The 27,390-nt window shown below is 34.1% G+C and overlaps 1 protein-coding gene and 1 pseudogene across 1 annotated transcript in view; both read right to left on the reverse strand.

The window, feature by feature from the left end:
• Window positions 1-11,142: 11,142 nt before the first annotated feature.
• LOC102531282 (olfactory receptor 6C2-like) lies at window positions 11,143-26,248 on the reverse strand (annotated as a pseudogene).
• LOC140700339 (olfactory receptor 6C2-like) overlaps window positions 25,311-27,390 on the reverse strand; it is a 105,878-nt gene continuing 103,798 nt past the window's right edge. The window contains exon 3 of the mRNA XM_072973835.1: window positions 25,311-26,280. Within this exon, the coding sequence (XP_072829936.1) occupies window positions 25,311-26,246 (936 nt within the window). The 5' untranslated portion in view covers window positions 26,247-26,280. The remainder of the gene's footprint in view (window positions 26,281-27,390) is intronic.

Raw genomic sequence — 27,390 nt, forward strand, 5'->3', positions numbered from 1 at the left:
CCCTGTGGCACAAGGATATTTCCCTCACCTTAGAGCCGTTACGGCCACTGCATTTATGGTTAAGACCATGGAGAAGAAAATTGTTGTGGGATCCCGTTTAACCATTTTTGTGTGTCGTGCAGTAGAAGTTTTCCTCAATTCTCATATCACACTCAACATTTCTTGGTCGGCCACCTCACTTCCTGTGAAGTACTTTCGTTAACTTTTCTCACATAACTCTTTCAAGTTGCGATACCTAAACCCTGATACTCCTTTTTTTCCATCACTGACAAAGCCCCTTATGACTGTGTAATGCTGACAGATCTCCTGACTCATTAGGATGATCTACAGGAAAATCCTTTGGGTAACGCTGACTTCTAATTGTTCACTGATGGTTCTTATTTAGAAGGTGACAATGGCAGATGTTGTGCGGGGTGTGCTATTCCAACTCCTTTTGATGTTGTTGAGGCAGCATCTTTACCCATGGCTGCTTCAGCCCAACTGGCTGAATTATATGCTTTTACAAGGGCATGCAAGGGCAAAACTTTTAACCAAGGGCAAAACTTCTAATATTTATATTGGTCGTAGATATGCTTTTGGAGTAGCTGATGGTTTTGGAATGTTGTGGAAGCAATGTGGTTTCCTCACTTTCAGTGGAAATAAAATTTAACATTCCCTATGTTCAGGGATTTTTGATTTTAATACTTTTACCTGCCACTCTAGCTATTACTAAGATTTTGGGGCATTTTAAACTTGATATGCTGGAAGCTAATGGTATTTACATTGTTGGTATTTCCTTTTAACAGGTCTGGTCTGGATATCTCAGGAAAGCTGTTTCATTAGTTGTCTGCTTCAACTCTGGAAAATCTTTACTTCCTTATGGTATTTCTTATGGTATTTCCATAAGAAATGGTGCTCTTAAATGACCCATAGTAGCCAAACCTCTGTCATGGGCCAGAGAGATATTTTTCCAAATGATAACTTAGAAAAACTGGCTAGAGAAGCCCAACAACTGACCTCAGAAAGGCAAAAACAAGACTGAAAAATTTAACAATTGTTGGCTTGATAAAAAGAGAAAGTTCTGGTTAAGACAAAATCCTACCTGGTTCAAACTCAGTCCTACTGGAGACTCACAAATTTCCACTCCTAACCACTGTACGTGCATTAAACCATCAGTCTGCCAACAAAATGATAGCACTCATGAATCTATTTTTGGGGAAACATATCAAGGTTGCAATAAGTGCCTACTTTACTTGTTCTACTAGTTTAAGCCAAGGGAAGCCTGTTTGTACTGGGCCTGGAAATTTTAAACTGCCTAAAGGACAGTTTAAGATTTGGCAAGTAGATTTTACACAACTTCCTGTCTCATGAATATAAAAATATTTTAATCAAAGTATGTTAAGTTTTCACAGTGGACTGAAGCCTTCCCTTGCAGATAGGCTGTTGCCTCTTCTGTGGCTCAAGTCCTTTTGGAAAAGATTATCCCTACTTGGGGAACTCCTCTCAAACTTCATAGTCTCTGAGGAATCCATTTTACTGGTCTGGGACTTCAACAAGCTTGTGCTGTTTGGCTGGTTTCACAACATTTTCACTGAGCTTACCACTCTCAATCCTCTGATTTAGTCAGAACTTACTAATGGCATTAAGATTCAATTGGCACAATTTGTAGAGGCCTTCGAAATACCTTAGCCAAAAGCATTGCCACTGGTCCTTCTAAGTCTCAGATCCATCCCTTTGGAAGTAAAAAATTCACCCTTTGAGATAGTCTCAAGACACCCAATGCACCTGGCTCCTACCTCACAACTGATAAAAGGAGAGATTCTCCAATATTGCAAAGGTCTAATTGCTTCTATAAAAATAGCTATGTTTTGGTAGAGCAGTCATTTCACAGTGCACTCTTGGGAGATGAAGAACTCAAGCATCACCCTTGTAACCTGGAGGTTTAGTCTATTGGAAAAGATGCTTCCAGAAGACTCTCTTCATCCACTCTGTAGAATCTTTTATCAGGTACTGCTAACCAACCCTTGTGTTGCCAAACTCCAAGAAATAAGAGACTCTTGGATTTATGTGACACATGCAAAGTAATCACTGGACCCTGACTGAAGCTGCACATCATCTGGTGACTTGGAAGTAAAGATTTTCCAGAGTTGAAGCAGACAACTAATGAGACAGCTTTCTTGAGATATCCAGACCAGACCTGTTAAAAGTCTGTCTGCCAAATTTTGATGATGACGTGATGGTTCAGATGATCTCCATTGTCTGTGATCTTGACAACATATAGACTTTAGATAAAAAGTACCTGAGAATTCTCTTTCCTACCCCTCCTTGTTACTTGAATGTGGCTTCAATAGATTTCTCATCTGTGAACTTTCCTCTGATGTGAGATACTCCACCCAGGAGAGGTCCTTCCTGGCATTGAGGGGAAAAAAAGCCACTGAAACTGAAAATCCTGACTCTTGATCAGCAATGCTTTCAAAGAAAGAGCTTGATGAAAAGGGGGAGGGGTGGAATGGAATGTAAAAATTAGTAAACAGAAACCTCAATTAAAATAGAATTGAGATACCAGAAAGGGGAGCTTTCATGCCCTACGGCAATAGCAGAGCTCAACAGGAAGAGGAAAGGCTTCTTGCCTGGCAAGAACTCAGCCAAGGAGACAGCCACAACTCAGCTAAGGAAAAGCCATGGGAACTTTGTTTACTGAAGCCCTCCCTCTTTAAAGAGTCCTCCTGTCCTTGTTGGGTGGGGTTTTGCATGTGGCTCACCATGGTTGTAGACCCCGAACTGCAATTCTTTGTTTATCCCAAATAAACCCTTTTTTTTTTTTCTGGAGAAGTAACTGGCAGTCTATTTAAGAGAACAAAATGAAGGGCTTCAGCATAGGTAGTGAGCATTTTCACACCCTTATTAATAGCCACTGATTTCTTTGCTGATAGTTTAACATAGATGAAAGTACAGCTTACATAGTTTTAGTTTGAGTTGCAGTCATTTCTGTGCCTAATTTAGGTGCATTCCATGTTTTTCTAAATTGCTTTCACTTTTTACATTTTCACAATCTTCTAATCATTTTAGTTTCTCACCAGCCAATACAATATAGTTTTAGATAAAGGTATAGAAACAAATACAGATATAGATACGTAACCATTTTCCTCACAACTTTATTTAGAACTGTTACCACTTTAATTTTACATGTTTTCTGTTTAAATTGACCTGTTAGTCTGTGATTTTTAAAGTATTCAAAATTGTAAGAGACTATATTTTATAATTCACCTTAAATTTAGTTTGTTGTCAAATTCTTTTTCTGCATCTGTTGAGTTGATCATATAGATTTTATCTTTCATTTTATTAAGATGGTGTATCACAGTGATTGATTTGTGGATGTTAAATCATCCTTGCACCCCTGGAATAAATCTCACATGATCATGGTGTATGATCCATTCTGTATACTATTGAATTCAGTTTGCTAATATTTTGTTGAGAATTTTTACATCTATGTTCATCAAGGATATTAGGCTGTAATTTTCTTTACCTGTAGTGTTCTTGTCTAGCTTAGATTTCAGGATAATGCTGGCTTTGTAAAATGAGTTTAGAGGTGTCCCTCCTCTTCTATTTTTTGGAAGAATTTGAGAAGGATTGGTAATAATTTTTCTTTAAATGTTTGGTAGAGTTCACTAGTGAAATAATTTATTCCTAAACTTTTCTTTGTTAGGAGGTTTTTTTTTTTATTACAAATTCAAATTCCTTATTAATAATTGGCCTGCTCAGATTTTTAAATTCCCTCATGATTCAGGTTTGGTAGGTTATGTGTTTCTAAGAGTTTATCCATTTCTTTTTTTTTTTCTCTATTTTTGGAATTTATTCATTTCTATAGGTTTTGTTGGCACTTAAATTTTTTATAAGATAGTTTTAGGATTCTTTGTATTTGTGTGGTATCACTTGGAATGCCTCCTCCTTCATTTACAGTTTTCTTTATTTGAGACATCTTTTTTTTTGTTTAGTTTAACTTGGAGTTTTTCTATTTTGTTTTTATTCTCAAAAAACCAACTCTTCATTTCACTGATACTTTCTATTATGTTTTTGTCTTTATTTCATTTATTTATGCTCTGATTTTTGTTATTTCTTTCATTCTGCTAACTTTGGGCTTCACTTATTTTTAGTTCCTTGTGTTGTGCAGTTAGGAGATTTACGTGAGCTCTTTCATTTTACTTAATGTAGGCATTATTTCTTAATGTTTATAGTTATAAATTTCCCTCTTACAACTGTTTTTGCACATCCCGTATGTTTGATATGTTGTATTTCCAATTTAATTTTCTCAAGATATTTTTTGACTTCTCTTTTGATTTCTTCTTTGACCCATATAATGTTCAGTAGCATATTGTTTGATATACACACATTTGTGAATTTTTGAGTTTTCTTCTTGAGATTGCTTTCCAGTTTCATGCTATGGTGGTTGGAAAAGATGCTTGATATGATTTCAGTCTTTCTAAGTTGATTAAAACTTGTTTTGTAGCCTATCACATGATCTAATCTAGATAATATTCCATGTATGCTTGAGAAGAATGTCTATTTTACTGTGCTGGGTGGGATGTTCTGTTAATGTCTGTTAAATCTAGTTTATCTAACGAGTAGTTTAAGTCCAGTGTTTTCACATTGATTTTCTGTCTGTCCATTGTTGGAAGTGGGGTATTGAAGTCCCCTACTCTAATTTTACTGTCTATTTCTTCTTTCTAATCTGTTAGTATATGCTGTATATATTCTTCTATGTTGAGTGCATTAATACTTGTGATATATTTTCATGATGAGTTGACCCTTTTATCATTATATAATGACTTTGTCTCTTGTTACAGTCATTGGCTTAAGGTCTGTTTTTTTTTTTCTCCCACTGATATAAATATAGCTATCCCTGCTTTATTTTGGTTTTCATTTGCATAGATTGTCTTTTTTAATCCCTTTATTTTTAGTTTTTTGTGTTCCTAAAGCTAAAGTGAGTTTTGTAGGCAGTGTATAGTTGAATTATACATATATTTTTTTATCCATTCAGCCACTCTGTCTGTTATTTATTTATTTATTTATTTATTTTACATTTTTTAATTGAGTTATAGTCATTTTACAAAGTTGTGTCAAATTCCAGTGTAAAGCACAATTTTTCAGTTATACATGAACATACATATATTCATTGCCACTTTTTTTTTTTTGCTATGAGCTAACCACTCTGTCTTTTGATTGGAGAATTTGTTCCATTTTCATTTAAAGTAATCATTGATATGTATGCACTTACTATTGCCATTTTGTTAATTTTTTTTTTGGCTGTTTTGTAATTCCTTTTTTACTTTTCCCTCTCCTCTTCTTCTATCATTTGGTGATTTTTCTGTAGTGATATGCTTTGATTCATTTCTCTTTATCTTTCTTGTACCTACTACAAGTTTTTGCTTTGTGGTTACCATGAGCCTTACAAAAACCTTATATTTGTAACAGTCTATTTTAAGCTCATAACAGCTTACCTTTGAACAAATTAAAAAACTGTACATTTTTATGATGTAAAGTAGAGTTATCCTGTTTCCCCAATCTTCAGTGAAGATCATAGCCAGCTCCTAGATTTATGCTATATTAAAAATAAGACCCTCAAGCAGCTTTCAAAGTGTGCAGTTGGATCTTATTTAGGAATGTCTGGGAAATAGGTCTTTTTGACTTCTCCTCTGTGCTGAGTGCTGGTGGGATAGCCACAGTGAGTGTTAATGTGCTTGTTAACAACTGCTCCTTTGTTTCTTATAGTCTTGTGGGTCTCATGGATGCAAACCCCATCAGTTTTCGAAGCTAAGTGTTTTAGGGGCCATTTCTAGGGTAGGTGTCTTAAAAGTCAGGATGCTAACTGTAGAGTCCAATTTCTTCACTCCTCAGGTTGAAGCTAGGAGTTGGAGTTCCCTCCGGGTTATACGACACTGTGTTGATAGTGTGGCTTATGGTGAGAGTGTGTCTCATGGTGGGAGTGTGTCTCAGCCTTTCCTGTCCATTTTGATGTTCATATTTTCTCATTGAAACCAGTGTGTAGGAGTCTCTCAGCTGGTTTATAGATTTCTTTCAGAGGTAATTGCTCTGTGTGTAGCTCTACATTTAATGCATCTATGGGAGGAGGTGCGTTCAGGACCCTCCTGTGAATCCATATTGGTGGAACCCTGTATCTTCCTGCTCGCTGCCATGTGTTGTGAGCTGAATTATGTTCCTATCAAAATTCACATATTGATGACCGAATTCCCAATACCTCATAATGCGATTGCGTTTGAAGACAGGGCCTGTAGAGAGATAATTAAGTCAAAATGGGATTGTTATGGTGGGCTCTAATCCAGTATAAGTGGTATCCTTATAAGAAGAGGATATTAGAACAGTCAGAATGTGACACCAGATATGCATGTGCACAGAAGAAAGATCATGTGAGGACACAGTGAAAAGGCAGCCATCTGTAAGTGAAAGAGAGACTTTGAAGGAATTGAATCTACAGACATCTTGATCTTGGACTTCTAGCCTCTAGAACTGTGAGAATATAAATTTATATTGTATATTCTACCCAATCTGGGTTTTTTGTTATGGCATTCCTAGCAAATACTACAGCATGTCCGATAATTATTTGTAGAAGGCTTGAAAATTGTTGATCAATTGAGAAAGAACAAAGCTGGAGGCATCACACTTCCTGATGTTAAACTATTTTACAAATCTATAAAAACCAAAACAGTATGATATTGGCACAAAAACAGACACATAAATCAGTGGAACAGAATAGAGAGCTCCAAAATAAACCCACATATTTATGGTCAATTAACCTATGACAAAGAAGACAAGAATATACAATGGCAAAATGACAATCTCTTCAACAAGTTGTGTTGAGTAACCTGGACAGTTACATGTAGAATAGTGAGATTAGAACATCCCCTCATATCGTATACAAAAATAAACTCAAAATGGTTTAAAGATTTCAATAGAGGACACCAAACCATAAAATTCCTGGAAAGAACATAGGCAGAACACTCTTTGATGTAAATTGTAGCAATATTTTCTTGAATCAGTCTCCTAAGACAAAAGAAAGAAAACCAAAAATAAACAAGTTTGATCTGATTAAACTTAAAAACTTTTGTGCAGCAAAGGAAACCATTGACAAAATGAAAAGAAACCCCTGGAATGGGAGGAAATACTTGCAAATGATGCAACTGATGAGGGGTTAATATCCAAAATACACAAACAGCTCATACAACTCAATGTCAAAGACAAAACAAGGTAACAAAACAATAAAAAAAAAGTGGGCAGAAGTCTTGAATAGACATTTTTTCCAAAGAGGAAATGCAAATGGCCAACAGACACATAAAAAGATGCTCAACATTGCTAATTATTAGAGAAATGCAAATCAAAACTACAATGAGGTATCATCTCACACCTGTCAGAATAGCTATCTTGAAAAAGTCTACAAATAAATGTTGGAGTGTATATGGAGAAAAGGGAACCTTCATATGTTCTTGGTAGGATTGTAAATTGGTGAAGCCACTATAGGAAACAGTATGGAGGTTTGCTAAAAAATTAAAAATAGAGTTGCCATATGATCTAGCAATCCCGCTTCTGGGCACATATCTGGAGAAAATTCTGATTTGAAAAGATCCATGCATGCTGATGTTCATAATAGCACTGTTTACAATAGTCAAGATGTGGAAGCAACCCAAGTGCCTACTAATGAACCATTGGATTAAGAAGATGTGATATATATTTACAATGGCATATTACTCAGCCATAAAAAAGAATGAAATACTGCCATTTGTAGCAGTATGGATGGACATAAGAGAATATTATGCTTAGTGAAGTAAGTAGTAAAGAGAAAGACAAATGCTTTATGTTGTTACTTATATGTAGAATCTAAAAAATAATACAAATGAATGTTTATGCAAAACAGAAACAGACTCACAGATATAGAAAACAAACTTGTTACCAGAGGGGAGCGGGAAGGAGGAGGAACGGATTAGGGGTATGGGATTAACAGATATGAACTGCTATATGTGAAATAGATAAGCAGCAAAGGATACACTAAATAGCTGTCTTATAATAATCTATAATGGAATGTAATCTTCAAAAATACTGAATCACTATGCTATATACCTGAAACTAACAGTGTTAATGTTGTAAGTTAACTATACTTCAATTAAAGAAAAAGAAAAAGAAAAAGAAAAAGAGAAAATGTTATAGAGGAAATAGAGGGTTTTACTGCATGTTGATTCTTTGTGTTTGGAGGTGTGTAGGATTGGGAAGGAAAGAATTCCCAGTAGGAGTGACTGTTTTCTTTCCAGCTTAAGATTCTGACACCAATTCTGATACGTGGTTTTTTCCCACATGAAACAATCTTCTGATACCAGCTAGGTGTCCTACAGTTCAAGTTAGTTGTGACACTCTCTACCTGGAGGTAGCATCAGGTCCCACAGGATAAGGTCTCAATCTTACAAGACTGTCCACTTCCCACTTTAAAGGTCAATGGGAAGTCTAGGTTGTCATCTGTGCTTCTGACCCACTGGCTATGGATCTGAGGCTCCATCGATCTCCTCCTTGGCTTCAGTTAATTTGCTATAGTGACTCATAGAACTCAGAGAAACATTGTATCTACTAGATCACCATTTTATTGTAAAAGGATGTAACTCCAGAACAGCCTGATGGAAGAGATGCATAGGGCAAAATATATGGAAAGGGGCTCAGAGCTTCCATGTCCTCTCCCAGGAAGCTGCTATCCCACCACGTGTTCACCAACTTGGAAGCCCTCTGAACCTCATCCGTTTGTGTTTTCACGGAAGCTTTATTACATTGCCATGATGGATTAAATCATTGGCCTTTGGTGATTGAATTCAATCTCTAGCTCCTCTCTCCTCTCTTGAGAGTAGTGGTGGACTGAAAATTCAGATCCATTTGGTTGATTCCCATCAATCATCCTTTAACTTTAGGTTACCTAGGGGCTTCCCAAATCACCTCGTTAACATAACAAAAGATACCTTTATGGCTCTTATCACTTAGGAAATTCCAACAGTTTTGTGAGCTTTGTGCCAGGAGCTGGAGGATGACCAAATAGATATTTCTTACTACAGATCACAGTATCACACAGCTGATAGATCTTTACCATTCATGATAACAGTATTAGTGTTATAATTATGATTAATGTGTTGTTTTTTGAGCTTATTTTGTTTTTCGCCAAATATACAATAGATATTCTGATGATCTTTTCACAAATTTTCAAGGTGAAGCACAGACATGTCCTGAGGATGTTATAAAAATGTGAAACCTCAAAGGACTGGTCCCTATTACTATTTTAGTAACCATAGGTATTGCTAAATGATGGGTTGGCAATCAAGTACAGGAATGTTAACTAGCATCAAGCTTTAGATTTAGGTATTTACTGAAAATCGTATTTATAAAGGCTTGTTTATTTTCTTATCTGAAAAATATGATTTTTTAAAAGATTTTACTGTGGTAAGAACACTTAACATGAGATTTATCCTCTAAACAAATTTTCAGAGTAAAATATATTATTTTTGACTATAGGTACAATTTTATAAAGCAGATCTCTAGAGCTTATTCATTTACTTAACTAAAACTTTATGCCTGTTTATTGATAAATCCCCGTTGGTAAGCACAATTCTAGTATTTGATTTTATGAATTTGACTATTTTAGGTATTTCATGTAACTGAAATCATGAAGTGCTTGTCTTTCAAGTACTTGTCTTTTCAGTACACGTCTGGCTTATTTTGCTTAGGATAATGTCTTCAAAGCCCATATTGTTGCATGTTGTAGAATTTCCTGCTCTTTTAAGGCTGAATAGTGTTTCCTTGTATGTGTAAACCACATTTAATTTATTCATTCATCAGTAGATAGACATTTCGATTGTGTCTATATATTAGTTATTATGGATAGTGCTGCAATGAACATGAGAGTTCAGACATCTCTTTGAGATCTTGTTTTCAATTCTTTTGAATATATACCGAGAAGTGGGATTGCTGGATCATAGGGTAGTATTATGTTTAATTTTTTGAGGAATCTGAGGAATTTTTACCTAAAAACTGAAGGAAAAAAGGACAATCCAATAAAGAATGAGGAAACCATTTTGACAGGGAAACAGCAGATGGAAAAGACTAGACATGAACTCAGACGGGAAACATAGGTTCAAATTCCTAGAAACTGAAATGTAGTGGATGGGGGAAATAGTTTTAGATTATGAGCTGTGTGAGGTTCTTTTTCTGGAGGAAATGTGGTAAACAATTTGTGTTCTTCCAATGTATAACTGTGTATATCATAAAAGATGCAATGCTTTCATGTACAGCTTTCCATATTCCTTCTGAAAACTTTTCTCAGTTTCCAAGATCCCATATATTGACTGCTTTTATTTCCTTGATTTCTCTCATTTAATTTTTTGACATATGTTTGCTTATTTTAGAGACATTCTGTGTTGGCATTTCAGCATATGTGTCTATATTGGGCAGGTTTTTTGCAACACCCAAATATATAAATTCCGTCAAATAGTTACTATTCATTTTTACCATCTTCCCTTTAAATTTGTATTTTTTGAGAAAAATTTTGGTTATTATGAATTCGATATATATCACAAATCTTACAGCTTTTTAGTATCTTAGATATTTTTCCATAAGTATAAGGTTTATAATTCCCCTTCATAAAAATATTTATATAGTGCATGTTAACTATTTTTGCTTTCTTTAAAATAGAATTATTTCTATTTACCCCGAGGGTACATGGAAGTAAGTTTTTCCTGGTTGTTCTCTTCTTTATTTTTAGTGTCTAAAACAGTGACTACTCCGAAGAAAGTATCCATCACAATATTTGTTAAGTGAATCAATGGATAAATCATTCAAAAGCTTTGGACTGGAAGAAACAAAGGTAGGACCATTACTTATTCTTTCTCCGGAAAATGTAAAAATTCATTAACTTATGTTTAAATTTTTTGGTATTTCTAATTTGGAGATGTACTTCTGTTTTAGTTGTGTTTTGTTTCTTGATATTCGTAATTTGGAGAAGAAGCCAGGATTTAAATTTTTAAAAGCTATTAACATGCTTGTTTATGGAAGAATCTTCAAAGAGGTTTGTGACGAAGATGTCACTAGATCAGGATGAATGAGAGTGTAACCTGACAATGAAACTTGGTAGGTTCATTATGTGTTTATTTGACTTTACATTCACTCATTTCTTGGAAAATATTACAGTTCTTTTTATTGAGTTATTGAAGGCTTGTTTGACTTGCTTATTCCTCAGTGTGTAAATGAAAGGGTTCAGCACTGGAGCGATGGAAGTAGTGAGCACTGTCACACTCTTGTTGATGGCCACTGATTCCTTTGCTGAAGGTTTGATGTAGATGAAGATGCAGCTGCCGTAGGTGATTGAAACCACAATCATGTGGGAGGAGCAGGTAGAAGAGGCTTTTTTCTTTTGCTGGGCAGAAGGAAATCCTAAAATTGTCTTGATGATATAAATATAGGACACAACTACACACATCAGTGTCATAAGGAGGATCAGCACAGCACAGCTTACAATAGTCTGTTCCATGTACCAAGTATTTGAACAAGAGATCTTTAGGAGGGGGGACGCATCACAGATAAAATGATCAATAGTGTTAGAATCGCAGAATTCCAGATTTAGGCCTAGGCTAAGTGGGGGGATGATAATAAATAGACCAGCTACCCAACAACAAAAGACAAATCTTCTGCAGACTGTGCTGCTCATGATGGTCACATAATGCAGGGGTTTGCAGATGGCCACGTAGCAGTCATAGAACATGGCTGCCAGGAGAAAAAATCGGTTACACCAAAGAGGTCAGTGAAAAATACTTGGCTGGCACAGGCATTGTAGGTAATGACCTTGTCACCTGTTGCTATATTATACAAGTATCTGGGAATACAAGCGGTTGTGAATGAGGTCTCCAAGAAGGAGAAATTTTGTAGGAAATAGTTTTAAGGTGGCTGTTTTAAGGTGGGAATCCAATAAGATGAGGGAGATGATGGTCAGGTTCCCAGTTATGCTCAGCATGTAGGTGAGAAAGAGAAAGATAAAAATCACAACCCGCAGTTGAGGGTCATCTGTCAGTCCCAGCAGAATGAATGTTGTTACTGTTCTGTTTCTCATTGCTGACTGCTGAGTTGTGTTAAATCTGCACGTAACAATGAGACATTCATTATAGGTTATTTTAACAGCATGAAATCTATCATATTCAGATTTTTCTTATTTATTATTAATTAAAAATAATTGCAGTTTAAATGCACACTCTGTAAAGGACTGCTTATGACTTCCATGGATCTGTCATTTTACAGAAACAAAGATATCTTTTGACCTTCAAGAATTCTCTGTTTGACATAGTTGCTTGACACTTCGGTCCTTATTAAAGAATTAAGATACATCAGACCATTTGGGTTCATTGTGCACACTTTGTAGTCACTTGAGTTCTCTGTTCCAGCTCTGCAATGAAAGAATTTTTTTCTGTTTTTGTTTATTGCATACATGTCCCCTGAACAACTGTAAACTTCATCATGTATGCGTGTACACACACATACACACACACACACAAATTTTTCAGCTCCCCACCAGACACTGCCTCATTCTAAGATTTCTCTGTCCCAGAGTAATCATTTATAATTCACAGTGATGCAGAATATAGAATGCCTTAATGCACAATGTACTTATGCAAAGTATACATTTTTTTCATCAAGTGCTCTGATAAATAAACTTCAAAGATACTATGGATGATATGTTTCTCTGACTCTTTTATCTGTCTGTTAGTATTCTCTTCAACTCTTTTCATGTGTCTCCATACTAATATTCCCTCTGTATCTTCATTGATTCCTAAGTTTTGAAGTATCATCTTTCAGATGGTTATTTCTAAATCTGTATCTTTATTTTGTAATACTCCTGATTCTCAGATGCAACCTGATGCATCTGTTTGAACATTTCACATGGACTACATCACAGGGAAAAATCATGATCTTATCTCTCTTCCTTGTTCTCTTAATATATTCCTTCTAACAAAGATAATAGGCTACATTTATTGAGTACATTCCACATGACAGGTATTTTAGTAAATATTTCTCACAGAACATTTGTTTTCTGTCTTGAACTCACCTGAGTAAGTTCTAATCTTCGATTGGGTTTTGATTTCATCTTTAAGACCTCTAGAAAGTTTCCTGCAAGTCTGAGAACTATGCTCTCTCTAATCCCGGCCACTGTGTTCCCATAGAAGACAATGGCTTGCCTACCATTTTAACACTTAAGAAAGAATACTTATTTGTGAGGATCATGAACTGTGTCTTTTTCACCATACTAGTAACACAGTCTCAGATAGATTGTCAACCGTCCAATAAATATTCTGAAATGAATTTATCTCATGTTTTATGGACACCTAGGAAACTATTTTCCTTTCTATTCAGACTTCTTTTTTTAATTTATTTTTTGGTTTTTTATTTTGCTTTGCTTTATTCTGGGGGGAGGTAATTAGGTTTATTTATTTACTTAGTGATTTTAATGGAAGTACTGGGGATTGAACCCAGGACTTACCACTGAGCTATACCCTCCCTCCTCTATTTGAACTGCTAATTCAAAGTATTTTGATAATAACTTTGTTTATTTACCTTTTATTTGTTAGAATCTGTTTTTGAATTTCTTTCTTTTTTGTTTTGGAAGAGGATCAACTTTTCTGCTTTTATACTTTCACAGCAGATAAGAGAAACTGCCTTCTCTTTGCTCTGTCTTCCAGTAAAATTCCGTTGATGCAATTTTTGCCACTGAGAGCACCTTTCTGTGAGATTAAATTCAGAAGGCATGAACTTTTTTTGATTCTGAGTTAGTGTTAATAGCTTTTCCACAGATTGTTTTAAGACATTGACAATTAACTGCATTAGTAGGAACTCAAATGTTTAATTTTAAAATTAGTGTCTTTCAGTTCGAAAGTTCCCTACAACAATGATTTCTGAAAAATTTCCCCTGGATACCCTGATTTATTTGTCTATGTGAACTACACACTTATCGTTCACTCTTGTTACTGTGTGAACTAATGTGTTGTTTCACTGATGTGGGACAGGGTCAGCTCTGACTATCTAAGTAGCAAATACAGGGAAGGCCTCAAGGTTCCAAAACACAACGTAAGGAAGAAGAAATGAACAAAGCTCATGATTTGCCTGACAGAACACTCTAAAGGAACTGGGGATACATCAACAGTCATATTATATCAAATTAGGATGTAGGAGAAATATTTCTGCTGCTCGTCTCCTACCTTTCTCCAACCCCCTTTCTAATCTCTCAGACAACACATGCATCATATCACTGAGTGAACTTAGCCTTATCACCACCATTGGATATGATTCAATGCTCTAAAAATGTCTGTTTTTTTCCTTTTAAAGTACATAAAGATTTAAAAAATGACTCAATGATATGTGACTAACTGGTTTTTGTTTATTCTACTTTCAAAAGATATGTTTGAAAAGATGACTAAAATCTCTAATGAGGATGCAATATCGGTTAACATGTTATTCCTTGGGGAGATTGAGGAGTATGTTTACACAATTACATGAATATGTATCTTATTTTTTGAAGTGAGACTGATGATATAGTTAATATATTTCTGGATAGCTAGCAAATTTTAATCTCTTTAAATGCCAGTATATTCCTGTTAATAAATATCTATAAAATGATATTTTGTATCCAAAGGAACTGCATTCTAAAAAAATGAAAAAAAGTACGCTCTTCTCTACCAAATATAGAAAGTTATCACTCACATTTCCAATTTTTAAAATACAGGTAAAATATGTTTTCTAGAGCATCATAAAATTTAAACCACACAAAGTAAATATAATTTAAATGACAAAACTCACTTACTATTACGACTGTCAATCATAGTTTCTGTTAGTTATTGAAACACATGAAATCTTAAAATTCCTAAATTGAAAATCGTAGTTGAGATGAAGATTTTCATATGAACTTCTGGTTACTTTTGCTTATGAGTCCACTCTCACATTCACAACAAATCCAATATGCATAGACCTCTCTGCACTTTCCATCTTCAACCAATTTCATGGAATTCCTTATTACGCTCTTAAAAACTCCCTCAAAAAAAGAAAAAACAAATACAATAATATTATATGAAGACTGTGGAATGTCAGAAATCTTTCCAGTTTCAGGAAAGTTGCTATTCTTATCTCTTAGGGCTGTGAAGGCATTTACTGTTTCTGGCTTGACATTTGCTTTGTTTGATAAAAAAGCGACTAAGTGAATAAATAGAGTCCCCAGTGACCCAAGAACAGTCACTAATAAATCTTCTGAGTAATAAAACTTGTTATAAAACAGTATGGCAACAATGGCTTCTTTGGAGACACTGTCCTTGGAGACAGGAGGATGCAGCAGATACAGGCCAGTAGGCAACACAATTTTATAAAACACAATTTTAAAACACAATTTTAGCTCCACTGTACTGTCACATAGCATAAACTGATACATATTTTATTGGAGGATCATAAAGAAACCACATTTCTCATTTGATGGTTTGTTACATAAGTTACTTGTTATATTTGGGAAATTTTAAATAGACAACAAAAAATTTTAAAAATGTATAAAATCATATCCCATCCAGACAGTTTTTTCTTCAAATGTATCAATGTATTTGTAGGTACTGTTAAAAACTAAACATTAGGAACAGAGTATGTATAATTGGATATATAAATCAGTGTTCTTAAACTTCTACACAGAGTCTAAATTAATACTCATATTATATTATATATAAATTTTAATTATATATCATTTATTTTAATTAATTTATATTCACTATCTTAATGTTCTATCAGATCTTAAAGTCAATTTACTATAAATTTATGTCCTTTTAAATTTTGCATTCTCCTATGGTCAACTAATTTATGACAAAAGAGCCAAGAATATACAACATGGAAAGGGCAGTCTCTTTGACAAACGGAGTTGGGAAGACTGTGCAGCCATATCCAGTAGAATATAACTGGGCTAGCGCTATTTTCCAGTCACTCAGCTGTTCTCTGTTATTATAGATTGGTTTGCATTTTCTAGAATTTTATACGAATTAGAAGGATATAGTATATACAATTCTTCCTTTTTCCTATTTAAAAATATTTCTTCAGGTTTTTTAGGTATAATTGCCAAAACTTTTATGTATTTAAGGTGCAGAACATGATGGTTTCATTTAAATATACATTGTAAAATGATCAAAACAGTCCAGCTAATTAGCATTCACTACCTCAAAAAGTTACCATTTTTATTTTTGTTTTGTTTTGCTTTTATTTTTCATCCAGCTTCCTCCCAACAATTACCTTTCTTTTTGTGTCTGTGAAGCTGTTTCTGTTTTGTTCTGTTTGTTCATTTAAAAAAAAACATTATTATTATTTTTAAATTGAAGTATACTCAGTTTACAATGTAGTGTCAATTTCTGGTGTACAGCGTAATGTTTCAAAAATATCTATGCATACATATATTCATTTTCATATTTCATTATAGTTTACTACAAGATGCTGAATATAGTTCTCTGTGTTATCCAGAAGAAACTTGTATATCTATTTTATATATAGTAGTTAATATCTGCAAATCTCAGATTCCTAATTTATCCCTTCCCACTCCTTTTCCACACCCCCGATAACCATAAATTTGTTTTCTATATCTGTGAGTCTGTTTCTGTTTTGTAAATAAATTCGTTTGTGTGTTGTTTTCTTAGATTCCACATGTGAGTGATATTATATGGTATATATATTTATAATTGTTATACTGTCTTGTTGAATTGATCCCTTTATCATTATGTAATGTCTTTCTTTGTCTCTTGTTAGCCTTTGTTTTAAAGCCTATTTTTTCTGATACTAGTATTGCTACTCCAGCTTTCTTTTGATTTCCATTTGCATGGAACACCTTTTTCCATCCCTACATTTGATTTGTGGGTGTCATTAGATCTGAAGTGAGTCCCTTATAGACAGAATATATATGAATCTTACTTATTTATACATCCAAGCACTGTATGTGTTTTTGTTGGAGATTTTAGTCCATTTACATTTAAAGTAATTATTGCTAGACATGTAATTATGGCCATTTTGTTGACTGTTTTCAGTTTGTTTTGTAGTTCTATTTTGTTCCTTATTTTTCTCTCTTCCCTTGTGATTTGATGACTATCTTTAATGTTATGTTTGGATTCCTTTCTTTTTGTGTACCTATTATAGATTTTTGGCTTGTGGATAACATGAGCATCCCATATATAGGAATATCTGTGTATCTATAGAGAAATAGATATAGATATAGAAATACCTCTATCATCATCTCTAGCTCTATCTTTATCTCTTATCTATATCTATCTGTGTATCTGTGATTTTTTTAAATTGTTGATTTCTTATGGTCAAACACATTCTAAAAACCTTGCATTTTTACTCCCTCAAATGCCCCCCATGTTTAATGTTTTTGACATCATATCTTACTTCTTTTTGTTTTGTGTATCCCTTAACTACTTTTTGTGCATATAGATGATTTTTACTACTTTTGTCTTTTAACGTTTCTATTAGCATTATAAATATTCAGTCTACTAATTTTACTGTTTATTTGCCTTTACTGAAGACATTTTTCCTTTCATGATTTTCATATATCTGGTTATGGTCTTTTCTCTTTCACTTAGAGAGGGCCCTTTAACATTTCTCATAAAGCTGACTTAGTAGTGCTGAACTCTTTTTTTTTTTTTTTGTATGTAAAACTCTTGATCTCGCCTTTAAATCTGAGTGATAGCCTTGCTGGGTAGTATATTCATTGATTGTGGGTTTTTTTCTTTCATCACTTTAAATATATTGTGCCATCCTTCTGTCCTGCAGATTTTCTGCTGAAAAGTCAGTTGATGGTCTCTATGTGAATTCCCTTGTACATAACTAGTTCCTTTTCCCTTGTTACTTTTAAGATACTCTTTTTATCTTTAAGTTTTGACATTTTAGTTACATGTCTTTGTGTGGATCTCCTTCTCTAGTTTGATCTTGTTTGAGACTCTGTGATTCCTGGACCTGGATGTCTGTTTCCTTTCCCAGGTTAGGGAAATATTCAGCTATTATGTCTTCATTTTAATTAATTTATTTTCTTTTAATGGAGGGACTGGGAACTGGGTATTGCACCCAGGACCCTGTGCGTGCTAAGCACATGCTCTACCACTGAGCTGTACCCTCCCTCCCTATTATGTCTTCAAATAACTTCTCTGCCCCTTTTCACTCTGTTCTTTTGGGGTTCCTATAATATAAATGTTAGTACATTTGATAATGTCCCAGAGGTCTCCATTCCTCTGTGTCAGCTAATCTAATTTCTTCTAGTGTAGTTCTTGTTTCAGTTATTGTATCCTTCTACTCTGTTTGGTTCTTCTTTATGTTTTCTAACTATTAAGCTTCTCATTGTGTTCATCCATTCTTCTCCCAAGTTCATTGAGAGTCTTTATGATCATCACTTTGAACTTTTTTATCAGGCAGATTTCTTACCTCCATTTGCTTAGTTCTTCTGGGGTTTTACCTTGTTCCTTAGTTTGGAACTGTTTCTGTTGCCTCCCTTTGCCTAATTCTGTTTTTATTTCTGTGTATTAGGTTGGTTATACTTCCTTATCTCAGAGGTGTGGCCTTATGTGGGAGATGTCCTATGGGGCCCAACAGCACTCTCTGATCACCAGAACTATATGCTTCAGGAGTGCACCCTATGTTGGTTTGAGGACCCTTCTGTGGCAGAGCTCATTACTGTGGGTGCACTGGTAGGCTGGGCTGGACCCCAGACTGGTTTGCTACCAGCTCCTGCTTTGTGTGGAGTCTGCCAACCACTGATGGGCAGAGTTGGGTCCTGGATGAGCTGGCTTTGTGGTCTCGGGAGTCCTGGTGGTGGTGCTGGCTTGCAGGTGGGTGGGGTATGGTTCCTTTAAGCATCTGGTTTCTTGGCTTGGGGTCATTTTTCATTTTGCTTGTTTCACTGAGCATAATTTTTTTTGAGATTCATCCATGTTATTACGTGTATCTACCCTTCATTCCTTTTATTTCTGAGAAAAATTCCATTGTGCGGATATACTAAAATTTTCTGTTTATTTGCCAATAAGGTATTTTGTCATTTCAATTTTAAGGTACTTACAAATAAAGCTGCTATGAACATTCATAGAAAAATAGCTCTAATGGCATGTACTTTCATTTCTATTGGGTAAATACTTTGGAGTGGAATGGCTGGGTCATCTAGAAGGTACATACTTAACTTTTTAATAAACTGTCAACAAGTTTTCTAGAGCAATCATATGATTTTACATTCCCAACAGTAGTGTAGGAGTGTTCTGATTGGTCCACTTCCTTGGTATGATTAATCTTATGCTTTTAGACATTCTAGTAAATGTGTAGTAGTATCCCATTGTAATTTTAATTTTCACATACCTAAAGCTAATGATGTTGAACATTTTTTTGTGTGTTTAGTTACCATATGTATATCTTCCTTGGTGAAATATCTGTTTAAATCATTTGCTTATTTAAAACATTTTCTTATTATTGAATTTTGAGAGTTCTTTGTACAGTTTGGATACAAGTCCTTTGCCAGATTTGTGATTTGCAAATATTTTTCCTCACTTATGGCTAGTCTTATACCCTTAATAGTATCTTTTTAAAAGCAGAAAGTTTAAATTTGTATAGGTGGTATTTCATAATTAAAAAAAATGCATCATGTTTTTGCTATTATATTTAAAAATAACTTTGCCTAACCCAACAATGTTCTCTAGTATTTTGTCCTAGAAGTACTGTAGTTTGTTTTACTTATAGGATTCATTTTGAGTTAACTTTTATAAATTTATTTGTCAATCGTACAAGTACATATCAAAGTTCACATTTTAAAAATACGATTATCTGATTTTTCCAGTGCCATTTGTAGAAAAGCGTAACCTTTCTTGGTAAATAGTTCCTGCACCTCTGTCAAAAATCAGTACACCACAAATATGGTGATTTAGTTCTGGAGTCTCAGTTATTTTTCACTGACCTGTTTCTGTATTTTTACATCAGTACCACACTGTCTTGATTAGTTAGCTTAATAACAAGTGCTAAACAGAAACAAGATAGGTTCTGTAACTTTGTTCTTTTTCAGACTTAAATGGTAATTCTAGGTCTTTTGAATTTTCATATGTATTTTGTAAAACACCTTGTTAATTTCTTGATTAAAATCAAATTGAACCTATAAATTAATTTGGAAATAATCAAACTCTCAATAATATTTAGTGTTTTAATCTAGGAAAGTGGCATATATCTCCACCCATATGGCTCATTTAAAATTTTAGTAAATTTTTAGTTCTCAATATGCAGATCTTTCATATCTTTTGTCAAATATAGGCCTATATCTTTAATATTTTGATGCCACTTTTTAGTGTTCAATTTCTTATTGTTAGTATATAAAATACGTTTGAACTTTGTCAGTATTTTTCTGCAACATTTATCATATGAAGTTGCAGAGAAATAAGGACAATTCTTTCCTTCCTGTGGAATCTAGATTTTTTTCTTTTTTGGATGTACTGCACTGACTATAATCTTCAGTACAGTGTTGAATAGAAATAGTTACAGTGGCCATCCTTGTGTTGCTCTTGATCTTAGGGGAAGCATTTGGCATTTCATTATTAAATATGACGTATTTTTTTGGTAGATGTCTTTTATTAAGTTGAGTTTTATTTCCTAGTTTTCTAAGTATTTTCTTAAAATTGAAGTATAGTCAATTTACAATATTAAGTTTGTTCAGGTGTATAACATAGTGATTCAACATTTTTTATAACTTATTCCATTTAAAGTTATTATGAAATATTGGCTAACAATTTTTTTTTAATTAGGAATGGATGTTGGATTTTTCAAATGCTTCTGCATTGATTAAGATAATCATGTATATATACCTTTTATTTTTTAGTTTTATTATATGGTGGGTTATATTGATTGATTTTCAAGTGTTAAATCAGTCTTACATTCCTGGGATAAAATTCCCTGGGGTGATGATGCATATCTCTCTAAATCTGTATATATCTCATTTCTATTGCTAACAGTTAATTTTTACAACTATATTTATGAGAGTTATTGGTCTATCTACTTCTTTCTTGTAACGTTTTTGATTTTGTTATCAGGCTATTGTTGACCTTATAAAATAAATTTAGAAATATCCTCTTCTTATTAATTTTCTGAAAAAATTTGTGTAGAAATAGTATTATTTCTTACTTACATATTTGGTAAAATTCATCAGTGAAGGCATTTGGTTTGGATTTTATTTATGGAAATGTGTTTAACCACATTTTACAGTTTCTGCAATACATGGATGGCTATTAATCTTTTTTTTTTTTTTGGACTGAGTTTTGTTTGTTTTTGTGCTTTGAAGGTTAATTATAGCAAGCCTGATTCTAGTTGCTCTGAGCTATTTTTGCTGAACTTCCAGCATGGCACTGACCCCGGGAAAGCCATGAACTATACTGATTAATATGTTGCTTTTAAATCATGGGTCTAAGGAGTCTCAGGACAGTGTTTACCAGCTTGTTAACGTTGTTTATTGATTAATATTTATTCATCATTTGCACTTGGTCTAGGTGGGACCATTTTAGGCTTCTACTTTTGAGGTTATTTATGTGGCAGGAATGTTCCCATATAGTTAAAAACATATAAAAATCCTCAGCTGTGACTCTGTTTGGGGCCTCTGGGATTGAGGTGTTTTCTACACATGTCAGTGGCTTCTGGTCTGAGACAGAAAGTATGTCCATCCATGATCCCTACCGAGGGAGGACAATAAGAGTGTGTATCTCACCTCTTCAGACCCCTTTTTGTGATAACAGCCTTTGCCTGTGGGCCATACCTTTATTTTAATGCTGTTCATGTAGTGTATCTTTCTCTTGTAATAAATTCTAATTGTAAATACTGTCACTCTGGGCCCTGTAAGTCTTTAGCAATCACTGTTTAAGCACCACCATTGTGCACAGTGCAGCATGCTGTAAGGAATCTGTCCATTTTATATAAGCTGTCAACTTATGGTTATGCGCTTTTAGTAATATTCCTTTATTTTCCTTTTAATGTCTATTAAATTTATAGTTACATCACCTCCCTCATTCCTTATATTTGTAATTTGTGGTCTCTCTCTTCTTTCTTGATTTTTCTCTAAGAACCAACTTTTATCTATGGTTTTCCTCTTCCATTTCAATTGATTTCTATAATAATTTTTATTATTTTTTCCTGTTTACTTTGTATTTGATTTATTTTCTTCCCTTTTTTCCTAATATTGTGGAGAAGATTGAGAGAATTTAGATTTTTTTCTTTTTTTTTCTAGTATAGGCATTTAGTATCATAAATTGTCCTCCCAATACTGCTTTTGCTGCATCCAACATATTTTGGCATGTTGTACTTTAATTTTCACTCATTTCAAAATATTTTAAATATCTTTTGATTTCTTCAGTGAACTATGTCTTATTTTGATTTATGTTAGTTTTTGTATGTTTGGAGATTGTTCTCATGTCTTTTTGTAATATTTAGAATTCTCTTGTGGTCAGAGTTCACGCTTTATATGATTTGAATTCTTTTATAGCCCAGAATATAGTCAGTTTCATTATACATATTTCATGTTGTTTTTCATCTCAAATTTTGTAGCTTTCATCTCTAAAAGTATAGTTTAGTCTTTCTAATATATTTCATGTGTAGCAGGCAGAATTCTAAGATGGTCTCTATATTAGTCTGGATTCTCCAGAGAGACAGAACCAATAGGGTATATGTAATAAGGCATTGGCAGTTGGCTCATATGCTTACAGAGGATGGCAAGTCCAAAATCTGTAGGCTGGAGACTCAGGGATATCTGCAGTTTGAGTTCAAAGGCAGTTTGCTGAAGAACCAGAAAGAGCCAATTTCGCAGATTAAGTCTGGAAGCAGCCTGCTGGAGAATTTTCTTACTAAGGGGTGATTGGATGAAGCTCACCTTCATTATGGAGGGCAGTCCACTCAAGTCCACCAATTTTAATGTTAATCTCATTCAAATACACCCTTACGGAGACAGCCAGCATAATGTTTGACTATCTGGGCACCCTAAACAAGTTGACACATAAAATTAACCATCTCAGGTCCCAGAGCTCCCAGACTTTGATATACTTGCATCTTTTGCTGCCTTCAACCATACAAGAATACAAATGCTAGTGTAAAGGGATTGTTTTTCATATGTAATAAGGTCTAAAATAGTTGACTTTAAGATAAGGAAATTATCCTTGGTGGACCTTAATCAAATGAGCCCTTAAAAAGGATGGAAGCTTTTACTGGTGAAAGAAATTTGAAGCATGCAAGAGATCTGAAAATAAAGAAAATTGTCTATTTCTGGCAGACCTTGGCTGACAGCCAGCTATGAAATGGGGACCCCCATCCAATGGACAAGGTCCAGGAGAAACCAGGCACAAGCTTTCAGGTATCCCCTCCAAGTGGAAATAGGGATGAACTTAATTCTTGACAGTATGTGACAACATGTACAAAGTGTTTCCAACCAGGGAGGCTCACCTGAGCCTTGGGGTCCAGGGGTTTATTGGAAAATCAGTCACTAGGCATGCAGGGCCCACAGGACTGACCTTGGCTACTTAGTCTCCAGCCTATCAGAGATCAAACGATACAGTATGGCCAGGGCCTAAGGAATTAAAGAACACTCTAATCAGGCAACTTATTCCAAGGACTCAGGTTGTCTCCAGCAGCTAATCAAGGGTCAGTCCTTTTTTTTTTTTTTAAATGTGCATGGCATGAGCCAACTGGGCTCTCAATATGTTTTATATTATTTTAAATGAATAATGTAAACATTTTTACATATACATGTATTTTTACATACACGCATCTCTCTATATGTTGACGTATGTGTATATACATATACACACACCTACTGAAGGGTTTTTGCCAAGATTTTCATTACAAAACTTGATCACATCAAACACACTTTTCCATCTTTTCAAAAAAATTCACAAGAATTACTGCAGATCAAATTGTCACTATAATATATTTGTTTAATAATTGCATGACATTCCATTAATTAATGAGTTTTCATCTTGCTTTGAGATTTTTTTGTTACTAGAAATGCTGCTTTCCATACTGTGCCTTTCTTTTCATGCTATGCTTTTAATACTGTATATCCTTCCAGAATGGTGCTTTAATTTCTATGAGAAAGAGTTGCAGACATGGAATTGCTGTATCAAACTATATGTGCACTTTCAAATTGCAGATTTTCTGATTGCTGGCCAAAAAGTTTTAGCAATTTAAATTTCCACATGCACTATAGGAAAGCAGCCTTTTGTCCATTGTCTTATTCAGCAACAGATGAAAAGATTTTTCTAAAATCAACAGTTTTGATTGGTATAAATTTTTACCTCAGTATAAATTTTTTGACATTAGGATGATTCTAAGATCAGTTGACAATAGTACATTCTTTACTAATTGGGCTTTAATGTTCTCTAAATTGCTTATTTCTATTTTCTGGTTATTTTTATTTAGACCTTTTCACTTGTATTGTTCATCTGCAGGAGCTCTTAATTTCCTTTAGAGGGGATCTCATTGTCAATGTTATATATTTAGTTTCAGCATTATTATTCGACTTATGAATTTTTCAGTGATATCTTTTGCCAGCCAAAATGGTTAACACACAAGTAATCAAATAGGTGCCTTTTCTTTTGTCACTTTCTGCCTTTAAATTCTTAAGAAAGTTTCTTGCTTCTTTATATTATTGTGATCATCTGTATTTCCTAAGTTTTTATTTGTTTATTTTTATACTTAAAATTTTAAAACATTTAGAATGTAACATATATGTTGTGTAAATAAAAAGTAAACCTTTTTCATTTGAGTTTTTTGTGTGATTGAAAGAATTAATAAATAAACCATGATTTTCCTACTGAACTGAAAATTTCCCACTTTTATATAATAAGCAAAATAAATCTTTATATAAAATAAAGGCTATATATTATTAGTCTATACTTTCATGATCTCAAAAGTTCTACTGAACATTTTATCTTTTCTTATGCCAATGCTATATTAATTTGATTTTATTGATCTATAATATATTTTGATATTACATAAAGTATTTTCCAGTATTTATTTTTCATTTATACATTTTATACTCAAGAGATTTAATTCTTGGTTTGAAGAATGAAGATACAAAAATGGTTTGAGCAGGGCTCAGTGGAAGCTAGGTTAAAGAAATGTTGAGAAATTAATGCTACTCACATGCATATTATTAAACAAACATGATCACAAGTTTCAAAGATAAATGACTATGGCCATTTATCCTTGTTTTTGAGGTGATGTTTTAAAAATATTATTTTCTTTTACTTAGTTGAGAGCAAGGCAGTTCTTTTGATTGAGTCCTTAAAGGCTTCCTTAACTTGGTTGTTTCTCAGGGTATAAATAAATGGGTTCAACGTAGGTGAAACAGAAAAAATAAGCAGTGAAACCACTTTTTTAATGGTCACTTCTTCCTTTGCTGTAGGATTCACGTAGATGAAAATGCAGGTGCCATAGGTAAACGAAACCACAATCATGTGTGAAGAACAGGTGGAAAAAGCCTTTTTCCTTTGCTGAACAGAAGGGAAGCTAAAAATTGTCTTGATGATATAAGCATATGACAGAACCACACAAGTAAGAGTCATATTCAGGGTCAGCACAGCACAGATTATAACGGTCTGTTCCATCAACCGTGTGTCTGAGCACGAGATTTCCACTAAAGGAAATGCATCACAGCCAAAATGATCAATCCTGTTAGAGTCACAAAATTTTAGATTTAAACCCAGGATAAGTGGTGGGATTAAAATACAGAGACCAGCCATCCAGCAAGAGATGATGAGAATCCTGCAGACTTGGCTGCTCATGATGGTCACATAATGCAGGGGTTTGCAGATGGCCATGTAGCGGTCAAAGGACATAGCGGCCAACAGATAAAATTCTGTTATTCCACACAGGTCAGAGATAAACACTTGGATGAAACAAGCATTATAGGTAATGACCTTGTCACCTGTTGCTATGCTATACAGGTATCTGGGAATATAAGAAGATGTGAGTGAGATCTCCAAGAAGGAGAAATTTTTTAAGAAAAAGTACATGGGTGTTTTAAGATGGGAATCCACAAATGTGAGTGTGATGATGGTCAGGTTTCCAGTTACACTCAGTATGTAAGCGAGAAATAGAAAGATAAAAATCAGCACCTGTAGCTCAGGGTCATCTGTCAGTCCCAGCAGAACAAAAGTTGTTATTGTATAGTTTTTCATCACTGAATTTCATCACTTCTGTCCAATCTGCATGCTCAATAATTCAAAGAGGTTATTTAGAGTATATTATCTGTATAAAATCTAACATAATCAGCACTATCTTCACTTTATTTACATATTATATTTTAAATCATAATATGAATATGGTTGGATTTATCACTAATGCAGTATGATTTCATGGGTAGCAAAATGTCATTTGGCTCCCCAAGTTCTTCCCTACTCAGAGCTAAGTGAAAAATATTATATCATTAATACTTTTGGTTAACGATTTGGTCTTTGTCAAAAGGTTAATACATTATAAGTAATTTGGACTCACTCTAAAGAGTCTTGATCAGAACTTGGAGTCTCTGCTCCAGATTTTTTTCAGTTTTTTTTTTTCTTTTTGGTAAGTTTTTTCCTAAACTAAAACATTACATGCTAAACATTACATAGAAGACCACATGTAAGCTTTCCTCCCTTGTCTTCCTTCCATATTTCTCTGTTATTGTGTAAACTGTTATGCAGAATACAGTATCTTCAACACAATTTTATTGTATTTTTTAAAAAAATATTTTGATAAAGTTACTTTAAAATTACACTTGTAATTTTTCTCTGTTTTTTTTTCCTATTTTGGTTGCTTAGGTCTATTAGTTCCTCTTCATGTCTGACTATCCACTCTCTCCACAATTTCTACAATTTTATATAACATGTTTCACTTAATGACTACTAAATTTCTGTTTCTAGTAATGGATTTTTTTTTTCTGACAGCCTATTGAATTGAGTATCACGCATATGTACTTTTATTTTGAACCTACCACTAAATATATCTGCTTGTACAAATCACACACTTGTACATTTCAATATAAGTAAAACAGAAGTCATGATCGTCCACGTGACATGCCACCCTCGTCCCTAGTCCTGTGTGCTAACAGGTTCCATTTGTTAACCATGCATTTTGTGCCAGGTGTTAGAGCAAGCACTTGCATACTTTTCCCCATATTCCCCAACTTAACTGAGTAAATCTAATCATCACTGATTTTCAATTGAAGCACCACTTCCCTTGAGAAGTTTTCTGTAATTCTGATGACTGCCCTTAGCCAACACACTCACTACTGTATCTCCATAACAAACAAAACTTCCCACTATGTTAGTGATTAGCAGGAGA

Source organism: Vicugna pacos, chromosome 12 (genome assembly GCF_048564905.1).
Source record: "Vicugna pacos chromosome 12, VicPac4, whole genome shotgun sequence".
In the NCBI taxonomy this organism is placed as follows: domain Eukaryota; kingdom Metazoa; phylum Chordata; class Mammalia; order Artiodactyla; family Camelidae; genus Vicugna; species Vicugna pacos.